General features: G+C 48.2%; 1 protein-coding gene across 1 annotated transcript in view; it reads left to right on the top strand.

Annotated features, from left to right (window-relative positions):
- The window catches only part of fndc3ba (fibronectin type III domain containing 3Ba), a 186984-nt gene that overhangs the window by 105401 nt on the left and 68705 nt on the right, over window positions 1-12878 (top strand). Inside the window, exon 7 of the mRNA XM_076975704.1 lies at window positions 7737-7795. Within this exon, the coding sequence (XP_076831819.1) occupies window positions 7737-7795 (59 nt within the window). The remainder of the gene's footprint in view (window positions 1-7736; window positions 7796-12878) is intronic.

The following is a 12878-nucleotide window of genomic DNA, read 5'->3' as shown; positions in this document are numbered from 1 at the left end:
AAAAAAATATTCCCAGGGTTGTCGGATTAAATGCAGTTATCAGTTTTATTTTTAAAACTCAATACCTTTAAAGAACAACAAATTACAGAAATTCACATAAAGGTTTAACTGCAACATTGGTAACTGACTAGTGTAACGATCTGCGCGGGGCAGAACAGGGAGGCGGACACAAGCGCTGAGGAGAGCGAGATTTATTACAGGAAATTCCATAGGCAGAGTCGATGTAACGGGCATGGGTCATATCGGGTTGGCAATCCTGACATGAAATGTACAAAGGCATGAACACGGACAAGGAAAACAACAAGGAGGACTCACTAAACAGCAGCACTAGGGCGAACAGGCAAAACACAGCGAAAAACAAAAAGACCGACAACTAGACCTGGGAGACACGGATTAATATACACAGGACTAAACAAGGGACAGGTGATGACAATGACACAGGGGCGTGGTAACAAACAAGGAATCCATCAAAACCAACGAGCAGGGCGGGACAAACAGGCAGGGAACACGGACATGAGGGAACCCAGAGCGACAGCTACGAGAGGGGGCGTTGCCCTACGTGACAGAACCCCCCCTCAAAGCGTGCCACTCCGGGGCACGCAAGGGCAGACTGGACAGGACAGGGAACTACGGCACACGGCGAGGGACAGGAACAGCAGACACAGGACAGACCAGAGGGACAGGACCGGGCAGAACAGGACATGGGGCCTGGGGCATGGCAGGGACAAAGACAGGGGAACCAGAGACGTGCCAGGAGCTGGGTCGGGGCATGGCGATACAGGCAGGGACAGGGCAAGGCACGGGAGCAGGACTGGACAGGACAGGCCCGGGGACAGACACGGGAGTGGGGCCAGGGGACAGGGCAGAGGCACACACGGAGGCAAACACGGCTTGGACAACCGAGACTGGGACAGGAACAAAGTGGGTGATTACTTGGGGAACAGACACAGGTACAGGGACCTGGAGGGACTGACCAGACACAGACACAGGGACGGGCACAAGGACACGAACAGGTACACACACAGGGACTGGGACCAACACAAAACCGGGGACAGAACAAGGGAGCAAGGGGAACATGGGCAAAGAGACGGGGGCACAGGGCACAAAACGTCCAGGCCCAATAGAGGGCAGCACAGTCTCTGGGGACACAGGCGCGGCCGGGCGGCGGGCAGCGGGAACAGGCGCGGCCGGGCGGCAGGCAGCGGGAACAGGCGCGGCCGGGCGGCGGGCAGCGGGAACAGGCAGGGTCCGCTGGCGGGCAGCGGGAACAGGCAGGGTCCGCTGGCGGGCAGCGGGAACAGGAGCCGGCGTGGACGACCTCTCCAGGGTCGCGGGGACAGGAACCGGCGCGGACGACCTCTCCAGGGTCGCGGGGACAGGAACCGGCGCGGACTGCCGACGGGCAGCGGGAACTGGAACCGGCGCGGACTGCCGACAGGCAGCGGGAACGGGAACAGGCGTGGACGACCTCCTCGGGATCGCGGGAACAGGCCGCAGACGTGACATGACGTCCTCGGGGGGCGGAGTCGCTGCACTGACGTCATCGGGGGGCGTGTCCGCCAAGCCGACGTCCTCGGGGGGCGGAGCCACTATACTGACGTCATCGGGGGCGTGTCCGCCAAGCCGACGTCCTCGGGGGGCGGAGCCACTATACTGACGTCATCGGGGGGCGTGTCCGCCAAGCCGACGTCCTCGGGGGGCGGAGCCACTATACTGACGTCATCGGGGGGCGTGTCCGTCAAGCCGACGTCCTCGGGGGGCGGAGCCACTATACTGACGTCATCGGGGGGCGTGTCCGCCAAGCCGACGTGGTTTGTACTCCCCCCCAAAAAATACTTGGGGGTGTCGTGGTGTGTAGCTGGCTGGATCAGCGGCGGTAGGTCCTCCTCCTCAGGGTCCTGGGTGAGCCTGGAAGAATACACAGACACAGAAGCCCCTCGGTGGCTCTCTCTGCGACGGCTCCGCCTCCTCTGAGGCGTCGGGAGCTCGCAGAAGCCATCGAGAGCCAACCGAGGGTTAAGCAAACGCCAGTCTGTGCACTCTATCCGTCTGCCCGCGACTTGTACTACAGGTTTCTCATCCCTATAGTGATCAAGCCGGGCAGACACGTAGCGCTCAACAGGAGTCTCGACGCGAAAGCCAGTCGAAACCGAAAGTGACTGGGCTTTCGTTGGTGCGCGTCGAGACTTCCGTGTTCCCACAGCGCCAGGGGAATTTCTGTCTCTGGTTCGTTCACGCTGCGATATCGGAGAGTTGAACTGGACCGAACCAGCCAACATCTCATCACAGCGATTAAACTCACCAGAGTCTCGCTCCCTCGCTGTGTCCTTGTAGGGTCGGTCTTTATGTAACGATCTGCGCGGGGCAGAACAGGGAGGCGGACACAAGCGCTGAGGAGAGCGAGATTTATTACAGGAAATTCCATAGGCAGAGTCGATGTAACGGGCATGGGTCATATCGGGTTGGCAATCCTGACATGAAATGTACAAAGGCATGAACACGGACAAGGAAAACAACAAGGAGGACTCACTAAACAGCAGCACTAGGGCGAACAGGCAAAACACAGCGAAAAACAAAAAGACCGACAACTAGACCTGGGAGACACAGGGATTAATATACACAGGACTAAACAAGGGACAGGTGATGACAATGACACAGGGGCGTGGTAACAAACAAGGAATCCATCAAAACCAACGAGCAGGGCGGGACAAACAGGCAGGGAACACGGACATGAGGGAACCCAGAGCGACAGCTACGAGAGGGGGCGTTGCCCTACGTGACAACTAGTAATTAGTGAATGTTCAGGAAGGTTGAATTCTTTCTGAGCTGCTGTCAGAGCCGACTTCTTCCAGCTGGCAGAGCAATGTCCCACCAGCTTCTTACAAACACCAACTCCTTGGTCAACTCTGTCATCTTTAAGTGCATTTTCTGAAAAATAGTAGTTAAGGGGGAAAATTATTTGAAAAATACTAAAATGTAATCTATAATAAAAGCAAACAAAAAGTGTAATCTGTCTTGATTACTGTTATTTATGTGAATGAAAATAATATCTACAAATCACATTTATCAAAGTGTAACAGCTTTCATTTATTACTGGACAGACCTAAATGATAAAACACAAGACATCTTTTCAGAGTAAACTAACATTCTTTTTGTCTTTACGGCATAATCAAGATTGCATAGAGATCGTTATTTTAAAGAGAGAGAGAGAGAGAGAGATCTTTATTAAATGTGACACTTATCGATCGCAAGATGGAGTCTGTGCCCAAAACACTGTAGCCTGGTGCACTGGTTTATTTCGGCTGCCTTTATCATGTTAGATGCGTTATCTGTGGTTACGCACACTTGTCCCAGTTGGCCAACGCGTCTTTTAATCCATTCACGATGTTCTTTCCTGTATGGTCAAGAGGAAAGTACAACTGTAGACAACGGCTCTTTAATTCAAAATGTTTTTCAATTCAAAATGAAATTTATGAAGTGAACAATGAGGCTTTGGTGAAGTTCAGCGGTTCGACTCGACCACATTATCTGTCGTTGTCGCGTAAAGCTAGGTTAATACTTTCGCGAGTGACCGTAGCGCGTGACTTCGCACACCTTGCGCCACCCTGCGCGAGCGGTGGAATACACATTCTTTGCAGTGTTGTAGAAACGATATGTGGTAGTATAAAGAGAAACCCCTCAAAAACAGGGGAAGGAACATTTACCTGACCAATTTTAATACTCCACACACCTGTTTTTGGCCATTGTCAGTTTTCCTGAAACCAAAATGCACCCACACACACGATGTGCCATTTTTCTTTGGTACCAACTCGTCCACTGGACTTTGGGCCTCGCACGGTTGCTCAGATAAAAGGTTCATCTTTTTCCCTGACATCGAGCGCAGTGCTGATTGTTTTTAGCTTTCGGTTTCTGCCTTAGGGACGTGCACGACTAGCAGCTTCTGATTGGTCAACAGCAGGCCGTCACGTTTTTTTTTTTTGGTTGTTGTTGGGCTGATTTTTCCCTGGTCCTACTTGCAGGCTATCGGCTCATTCAAATCGCAGCTCTTGCGATTGGAAAATCGCGTCCATACAAATCGCGATTTCGATTAAAAAACGATTAATTGTTCAGCCCTAGCATGAGATGGTGTGTTGTCGTGCATAAAGATGATTTTGCTATGGAAGGCACGGCTCTTCCTTCAGTCAGAAGGTCTATATACCTGCCACCTCCATCCACCAACCATCCACTACTCCATCCACCAACCATCCACTACTCCATCCAACAACCATCCACTACTCCATCCACTACTCCATCCACTACTCCATCCACTACTCCATCCACTACTCCATCCACTACTCCATCCACTACTCTATCCACTACTCCATCCACCAATCATCCACTACTCCATCCACCAATCATCCACTACTCCATCCACCAATCATCCACTACTCTATCCATCTGGACCATCCAGGGCTGCACGGCATTCATCAGTTAACAAGACTGTTTGGAAATTAGTTTTCATGTTCCTCTGGCCCCACTGGTACCGTTTCTGATTGTGAGCACTGGGTTAGGGAGCTGAATAGTATTATAATAATATAATAGTTATAATAGTAGGCTTCTAGTAGTAGGCTTCTAGTAGTAGGGTTATAGTAGTAGGGTTATAGTAGTAGGGTTATTGTAGTAGGGTTATAGTAGTAGGGTTAAAGTAGTAGGCTTATAATAGTAGGGTTAAATTAATAGGCTTATAATAGTAGGGTTATAGTAGTAGGCTTATAATAATAGGCTTATAATAGTAGGGCTAAAGTAGTAGGCTTATAATAGTAGGGTTAGAGTAGTAGGGTTAAAATAGTTATAGTAGTAGGGTTGAAATAGTAGGCTTGTAATAATAGGCTTATAATAGTAGGGTTAAGTAGTAGGCCTATGATAGTAGGGTTAAAGTAGTAGGCCTATAATAGTAGGGTTAAAGTAGTAGGGTTATAGTAGTAGGCTTATAGCAGTAGGCTTATAATAGTAGGCTTATAGCAGTAGGCTTATAATAGTAGGCTTATAGCAGTAGGCTTATAATAGTAGGCTTATAGCAGTAGGCTTATAATAGTAGGCTTATAGCAGTAGGCTTATAATAGTAGGCTTATAATAGTAGGCTTATAGTAGTAGGCTTATAATAGTAAGGCTAAAGTAGTAGGGTTATAGCAGTAGGCTTATAGCAGTAGGCTTATAGCAGTAGGCTTATAGCAGTAGGCTTATAATTGTAGGGTTAAAGTAGTAGGCCTATGATAGTAGGGTTAAAGTAGTAGGCCTATAATAGTAGGGTTAAAGTAATAGGCTTATAATAGTAAGGCTAAAGTAGTAGGGTTATAGTAGTAGGCTTATAGCAGTAGGCTTATAATAGTAGGCTTACAATAGTAGGGTTATAGCAGTAGGCGTATAGCAGTATGCTTATGCACAACTGCACCCTCTACACATTATTGGGACTCCAGAGATTCCAGTAGCTTCACTGCTGCTGCTTTCTGGTATTGTAGCATCTTAATCCAATGAATTTATCTGAATTTATTTCTGAATCAGTCACAAATCTCTTCACAGTACGGTGATCACACTTAAGGGGCAGTCATGGCCTGGTGGTAGGGAACTGGTCTTGTGACCGGAGGGTCGTGGGTTCGATTCCCAGACCTGAGGCCATGACTGAGGTGCCATGACTGAGGCGGTGTAAAAATTACAATTGACAAAATATGGCACATTTAAGTGAAACATCTCATGTTTTTATACCTTGTCCAATGCATTGCACTATTTGACACTTTTCGGCAGCAGAGAGGTCCTTTCTCTTTCCCATGTTGCTTGAAACCTGTGGCCTGCTTAATAATATTAAACATCTTTCTTAAGTAGTTTTCCTTTAATTGGGCTCACCTAGCAAACTAATTATCACAGGTGTCTGAGATTGATATCAGTGATCCAAAGAGCCCTGAGACACAATACCATGGGTAGGTGTGTGGTGTGGGACTGTGGGGTGGAGGTGGGTGGGTGTGGATGTGTGAGGGTGTGAGACTATGTTGAGGTAGGATAAGGTTATGAGGAGTGTAGTTGAGTGGAGTGAGTGTCTGTATCAAGAAGAAAATTAGGCAGCTGTAGAATACCTCTAATCCCTAACACCTATTCCCTAACCCCTATTCCCTAACCTAACCCTTAAAGCACCGGGAGCCTCATACTCGTACATTCCCTCTCTCTCACTCACTCACTCACTCACTCACACACACACACACACACACACACACACACACACACACCTCGTACACTCCCTCTCACACACGCACACTCGTTCTCGTACACTCCCTCTCACACACGCACACTCGTTCTCGTACACTCCCTCACACACACACACTTGTGCTCATTGGAGTCAGGTACCCTCATCCATCATATGAGGTGAGTGGACACACAGTCCTCCTACCCAACCGTATCCTCCCTGCCATCTCTGCCCTCACTACTGTAGGCATGAGAGAGAGTGTGAGACTAAGAACCCCAGAGAGAGTTGGGCTGGGATTGTAAGTGGGATTGTAAGTGCTGTGGCTCTGAAGCATAAGTCTTTAATTTCTTTCACTTTTTGGGTCTTCAGTCAGTGTCACAGGTGCCTCTAAATGCCTTGAACACATTATCCATAATTCAGTGTTACACACATGGGGTCTGAGTTGTAAATGATCTAATGTGTGAACAGCTAGTGCTCCAAGGTCTCAGAGTTTAAAAGGACCAGAATGAGAACTTGTATTCACATACATTGTTAACATAAAGGTATCTGAGTTTAGTTGTTTGAACATGTCAATTAATTTTACTTCATCCTAGCTGAGATCCAAAAAACCCTCTGATCCCTCCCCTCTCCTGCTCTGATCCCGCCCCTCTCCCCCTCTGATCCCTCCCCTCTCCTGCTCTGATCCCGCCCCTCTCCTGCTCTGATCCCTCCCCTCTCCTGCTCTGATCCCGCCCCTCTCCCCCTCTGATCCCTCCTCTCCCCCTCTGATCCCTCCTCTCTCGTTCTGATCCCTCCTCTCTCGTTCTGATCCCTCCCCTCTCTCGTTCTGATCCCTCCCCTCTCTCGTTCTGATCCCTCCCCTCTCTCGTTCTGATCCCTCCCCTCTCTCGTTCTGATCCCTCCCCTCTCTCGTTCTGATCCCTCCCCTCTCCTGCTCTGATCCCTCCCCTCTCTCGTTCTGATCCCTCCCCTCTCCTGCTCTGATCCCTCCCCTCTCTCGTTCTGATCCCGCCCCTCTCTCGTTCTGATCCCTCCCCTCTCCTGCTCTGATCCCGCCCCTCTCCTGCTCTGATCCCTCCCCTCTCCTGCTCTGATCCCTCCCCTCTCTCATTATGATCCCTCCCCTCTCTCGTTCTGATCCCGCCCCTCTCTCGTTCTGATCCCTCCCCTCTCTCATTATGATCCCTCCCCTCTCTCATTATGATCCCTCCCCTCTCCTGCTCTGATCCCTCCCCTCTCTCATTATGATCCCTCCCCCCACTCTCTTACTGCACTGTGATTCCTCCTCTCATACACTGATGTCAGCAGTATCAACACTTTTACTTATTTTTATGTTGAGGTAGACTTTTTCATTTATATAATTTACATGAGGTGGAGAAGTCAAACAAACTTCAGTAAAGTGATTTCATAATCATAATAATTCTCTCTCTCTCTCTCTCTCTCTCTCTCTCTCTCTCTCTCTCTCTCCATCTCCCTCTCTCTCTCCATCTCCCTCTCTTCCTCCCTGTGTCTTATCCCAAAGATCAAGATGCAGAGGTGAAGAAATTTCAAGATCTTCTTTCAGTAATGGACAGACCTCAAGTAAGTTGTAAGTGGGAATGGGTCTGTATATAGAGTCCAACCCACTCTGCTATAAATACCTGTGGTGGCAGTACACCTGCACACATGAGATGGGGCTGCCATTAATATGTTCTGTCAGTACTTATACAGTGTGTTTTGAGACATACACATTTCTCTAACCAGCCACATGGTGGCAGCATTTTGCCATCTTAGGGTTTGTTTGAGTTTTTGGTAACTTGATGTCACAATGTTGATGTTTTTTTTGGTGTGTATTTTTTTACAGCGCACTTTGCAGGTTGCTCTTTATTCATCCATGGAGAGTGGTTTGTTTTTGTGCATCACCATGGTGATAGTGTATTGTTTTTGTGCATCACCATGGTGATAGTGTATTGTTTTTGTCGACTGCAGGCTTATTTTTCAGCTCCGGTACTTTTCACACATACAAACACCCCGTTGGGGCCCATTCATATGCATTTAAACACAGTGTTTGTCTCACTCTCTGTACTGCATATTTCTCTTCTTGTATGTTTGGCGTATCCATGTGTGATGAGGTGGGGTGTGTGTGTGTGTATCTATATGTGACGAGGTGGGGTGTGTGTATTTATCTATATGTGATGAGGTGGGGTGGGTGGGTGTGTGTGTGTGTGTGTGTGTGTGTGTGTGTGTGTGTGTGTGTGTGTGTATCCATGTGTGATGAGGTGGGTTGTGTGTATTTATCTATATGTGATGAGATCGGGTGTGTGTGTGTGTGTGTATCCATGTGTGATGAAGTGGGGTGTGTGTGTGTATCCATGTGTGATGAAGTGGGGTGTGTGTGTGTATCTATGTGTGATGAGGTGGGGTGTGTGTGTGTATCCATGTGTGATGAGGTGGGGTGTGTGTGTGTATCCATGTGTGATGAGGTGGGGTGTGTGTGTGTATCCATGTGTGATGAGGTGGGGTGTGTGTATCCATGTGTGATGAGGTGGGGTGTGTGTATCCATGTGTGATGAGGTGGGGTGTGTGTGTATCCATGTGTGATGAGGTGGGGTGTGTGTGTATCCATGTGTGATGAGGTGGGGTGTGTGTGTGTGTGTCCATGTGTAATGAGGTGGGGTGTGTGTGTGTGTCCATGTGTGATGAGGTGGGGTGTGTGTGTATCCATGTGTGATGAGGTGGGGTGTGTGTGTGTGTGTGTATCTATGTGTGATGAGGTGGGGTGTGTGTGTGTGTGTGTGATGAGGTGGGGTGTGTGTGTGTGATGAGGTGGGGTGTGTGTGTATGTATCTATGTGTGATGAGGTGGGGTGTGTGTGTGTATCCATGTGTGATGAGGTGGGGTGTGTGTGTGTATCTGTGTGTGTGTATCCATGTGTGATGAGGTGGGGTGTGTGTGTGTATCCGTGTGTGGTGGGGTGTGTGTGTATCCATGTGTGATGAGGTGGGGGTTGGGTGTGTGTGTATCCATGTGTGATGAGGTGGGGTGTGTGTGTGTATCCGTGTGTGTGTATCCATGTGTGATGAGGTGGGTGGTGAGGGTGTGTGTCCATGTGTGATGAGGTGGGGTGTGTGTGTATCTATGTGTGATGAGGTGGGGTGTGTGTGTGTGTGTATCCATGTGTGATGAGGTGGGGTGTGTGTGTGTGTGTATCCATGTGTGATGAGGTGGGGTGTGTGTGTATCTATGTGTGATGAGGTGGGGTGTGTGTGTATCTATGTGTGATGAGGTGGGGTGTGTGGTTATCTATGTGTGATGAGGTGGGGTGTGTGTGTGTGTGTGTGTGTATCTATGTGTGATGAGGTGGGGTGTGTGTGTGTGTGTGTGTGTATCTATGTGTGATGAGGTGGGGTGTGTGTGTGTGTGTGTATCCATGTGTGATGAGGTGGGGGGTGTGTGTGTGTGTGTATCCATGTGTGATGAGGTGGGGGGTGTGTGTGTATCCATGTGTGATGAGGTGGGGGGTGTGTGTATCCATGTGTGATGAGGTGGGGTGTGTGTGTGTATCCATGTGTGATGAGGTGGGGTGTGTGTGTGTATCCATGTGTGATGAGGTGGGGTGTGTGTGTGTATCCATGTGTGGTGGGGTGTGTGTGTATCCATGTGTGATGAGGTGGGGGTTGGGTGTGTGTGTATCCATGTGTGATGAGGTGGGGTGTGTGTGTGTATCCGTGTGTGTGTATCCATGTGTGATGAGGTGGGGTGTGTGTGTGTATCCGTGTGTGGTGGGGTGTGTGTGTATCCATGTGTGATGAGGTGGGGGTTGGGTGTGTGTGTATCCATGTGTGATGAGGTGGGGTGTGTGTGTGTATCCGTGTGTGTGTATCCATGTGTGATGAGGTGGGGGTTGGGTGTGTGTGTATCCATGTGTGATGAGGTGGGGTGTGTGTGTGTGTGTATCTATGTGTGATGAGGTGGGGTGTGTGTGTGTGTGTATCCATGTGTGATGAGGTGGGGTGTGTGTGTATCTATGTGTGATGAGGTGGGGTGTGTGTGTATCTATGTGTGATGAGGTGGGGTGTGTGGTTATCTATGTGTGATGAGGTGGGGTGTGTGTGTGTGTGTGTGTATCTATGTGTGATGAGGTGGGGTGTGTGTGTGTGTGTGTATCTATGTGTGATGAGGTGGGGTGTGTGTGTGTGTGTGTGTATCCATGTGTGATGAGGTGGGGGGTGTGTGTGTGTGTATCTATGTGTGATGAGGTGGGGTGTGTGTGTGTGTGTATCCATGTGTGATGAGGTGGGGTGTGTGTGTATCTATGTGTGATGAGGTGGGGTGTGTGTGTGTGTGTGTATCTATGTGTGATGAGGTGGGGGTTGGGTGTGTGTGTATCCATGTGTGATGAGGTGGGGTGTGTGTGTGTGTGTATCTATGTGTGATGAGGTGGGGTGTGTGTGTGTGTGTGTATCCATGTGTGATGAGGTGGGGTGTGTGTGTATCTATGTGTGATGAGGTGGGGTGTGTGTGTATCTATGTGTGATGAGGTGGGGTGTGTGGTTATCTATGTGTGATGAGGTGGGGTGTGTGTGTGTGTGTGTGTATCTATGTGTGATGAGGTGGGGTGTGTGTGTGTGTGTGTATCTATGTGTGATGAGGTGGGGTGTGTGTGTGTGTGTGTGTATCCATGTGTGATGAGGTGGGGGGTGTGTGTGTGTGTGTGTATCCATGTGTGATGAGGTGGGGGGTGTGTGTGTATCCATGTGTGATGAGGTGGGGTGTGTGTGTATCCATGTGTGATGAGGTGGGGTGTGTGTGTGTATCCATGTGTGATGAGGTGGGGTGTGTGTGTGTATCCATGTGTGATGAGGTGGGGTGTGTGTGTGTATCCATGTGTGGTGGGGTGTGTGTGTATCCATGTGTGATGAGGTGGGGGTTGGGTGTGTGTGTATCCATGTGTGATGAGGTGGGGTGTGTGTGTGTATCTATGTGTGATGAGGTGGGGTGTGTGTGTGTGTATCTATGTGTGATGAGGTGGGGTGTGTGTGTGTATCTATGTGTGATGAGGTGGAGTGTGTGTGTGTATCTATGTGTGATGAGGTGGGGTGTGTGTGTGTATCCATGTGTGATGAGGTGGGGTGTGTGTGTGTATCTATGTGTGATGAGGTGGGGTGTGTGTGTGTATCTATGTGTGATGAGGTGGGGTGTGTGTGTGTATCTATGTGTGATGAGGTGGGGTGTGTGTGTGTATCCATGTGTGATGAGGTGGGGTGTGTGTGTGTTTCCATGTGTGATGAGGTGGGGTGTGTGTGTGTATCTATGTGAGATGAGGTGGGGTGTTTGTATGTGTGTGTGAGTATCCATGTGTGATGAGATGGGGTGTGTGTGTGAGGTGGGGTGTGTGTGTATGTGTCAAAAGGTGGGGTGTTCTGGGTAAAGCAGAGGTACCTCTCTTAATAAAATAAAGCAACTAATTTAAAACTCGTGTCTACTATAAAACTCATTTGCCCTTTGTAATATTTTAAATATTTTAAATTTTGTTTGTAATTTACCAGTGTAACTTACATGTGAGATTAAAGGGATTTTCCAGTGTTTTTGACAATAACTCATCTGTTGTGAGTGCTTCATTACCACATGGTGGTGGTGGTGGTGGTGGTGATTTAATTGCATTTCCCTGTGACTGAAGTCAAGTGTATTTATTTATTTATTTTTGGTAACTAAACACATTGAAAATGTTGAACTGTTCCTGAGTGGGTGCTGTGCCTAAAGCGATCGATCACCAGTGGGTGGCGCCAGAGCGAACTAGTAACTCACTGAATCATAGATGTAGATCAGAGGTAAATAAACTAGATTTTTTCAGCGTGAGAAATCGGATGTATGACGTGTGAGCGTGTGAAGACAGTCAAATGCGTGTGTTGAGTTGGCAACCCTGTATCTATCTATGATATGCCATTTCCAGCTAGTATGTAGATAGAATTATTTTTATTAACCTTTAATTTAACCAGGCAAGCCAGTAAGAACAATATTCTTATTTACAATGGCGGCCTGACATGTATGTAGATAGAAAATTGTAATAACCCATAAAGCTGGGCTTTTATAAAGAGCCAGTTCAGTGACATCATCTGTCATTACTTAGATCGAACAAATATTTTCCGAGATAAAACTGGCACATTGGTTTGGATGGACAAACATTCTGGATTCTGTTCAGAATGTATGCCCACACTCATTTATGAAGCCTGAAAGCATCTCCTGTGGGCTGAACACCAATCTATTAAGATGACTGAATTAATGCACGTGTTGTTTTGAAAAGGGACCATGGTGGGCAGGAGAGCAGTGTGCCTCCACACTCCTGCCCTGGGCTGCTCACCTCACTGATGGCTTCATCACAGCAGTTTCCATCATCATCAGTCATTTGCCTGGGGCGTCTGCTGCAGACCTGACAAACCTGCAGTTGGAATTTGGCCTTCAGTTTCACATTTCATTTGGATTTATACAAGTAGTACAATCATTGGACATGAATGTTAAATAATACAAAATAGAAAAAAAAATCTGGTTAATACAATCGAGAAAAGGAAACAACATGAAGACAAGAATAGAAAGGTGTGTTCATAACTGATGTGTTGAACTACTTTTAAAGATATAACTCTTACTAAGAACATCAATTAAAACCTAGCCACTAGGGTGCACATAC

This window comes from Brachyhypopomus gauderio, chromosome 16 (genome assembly GCF_052324685.1).
Source record: "Brachyhypopomus gauderio isolate BG-103 chromosome 16, BGAUD_0.2, whole genome shotgun sequence".
In the NCBI taxonomy this organism is placed as follows: Eukaryota; Metazoa; Chordata; class Actinopteri; order Gymnotiformes; family Hypopomidae; genus Brachyhypopomus; species Brachyhypopomus gauderio.
This window is presented reverse-complemented; position numbering and strand designations above follow the sequence as displayed.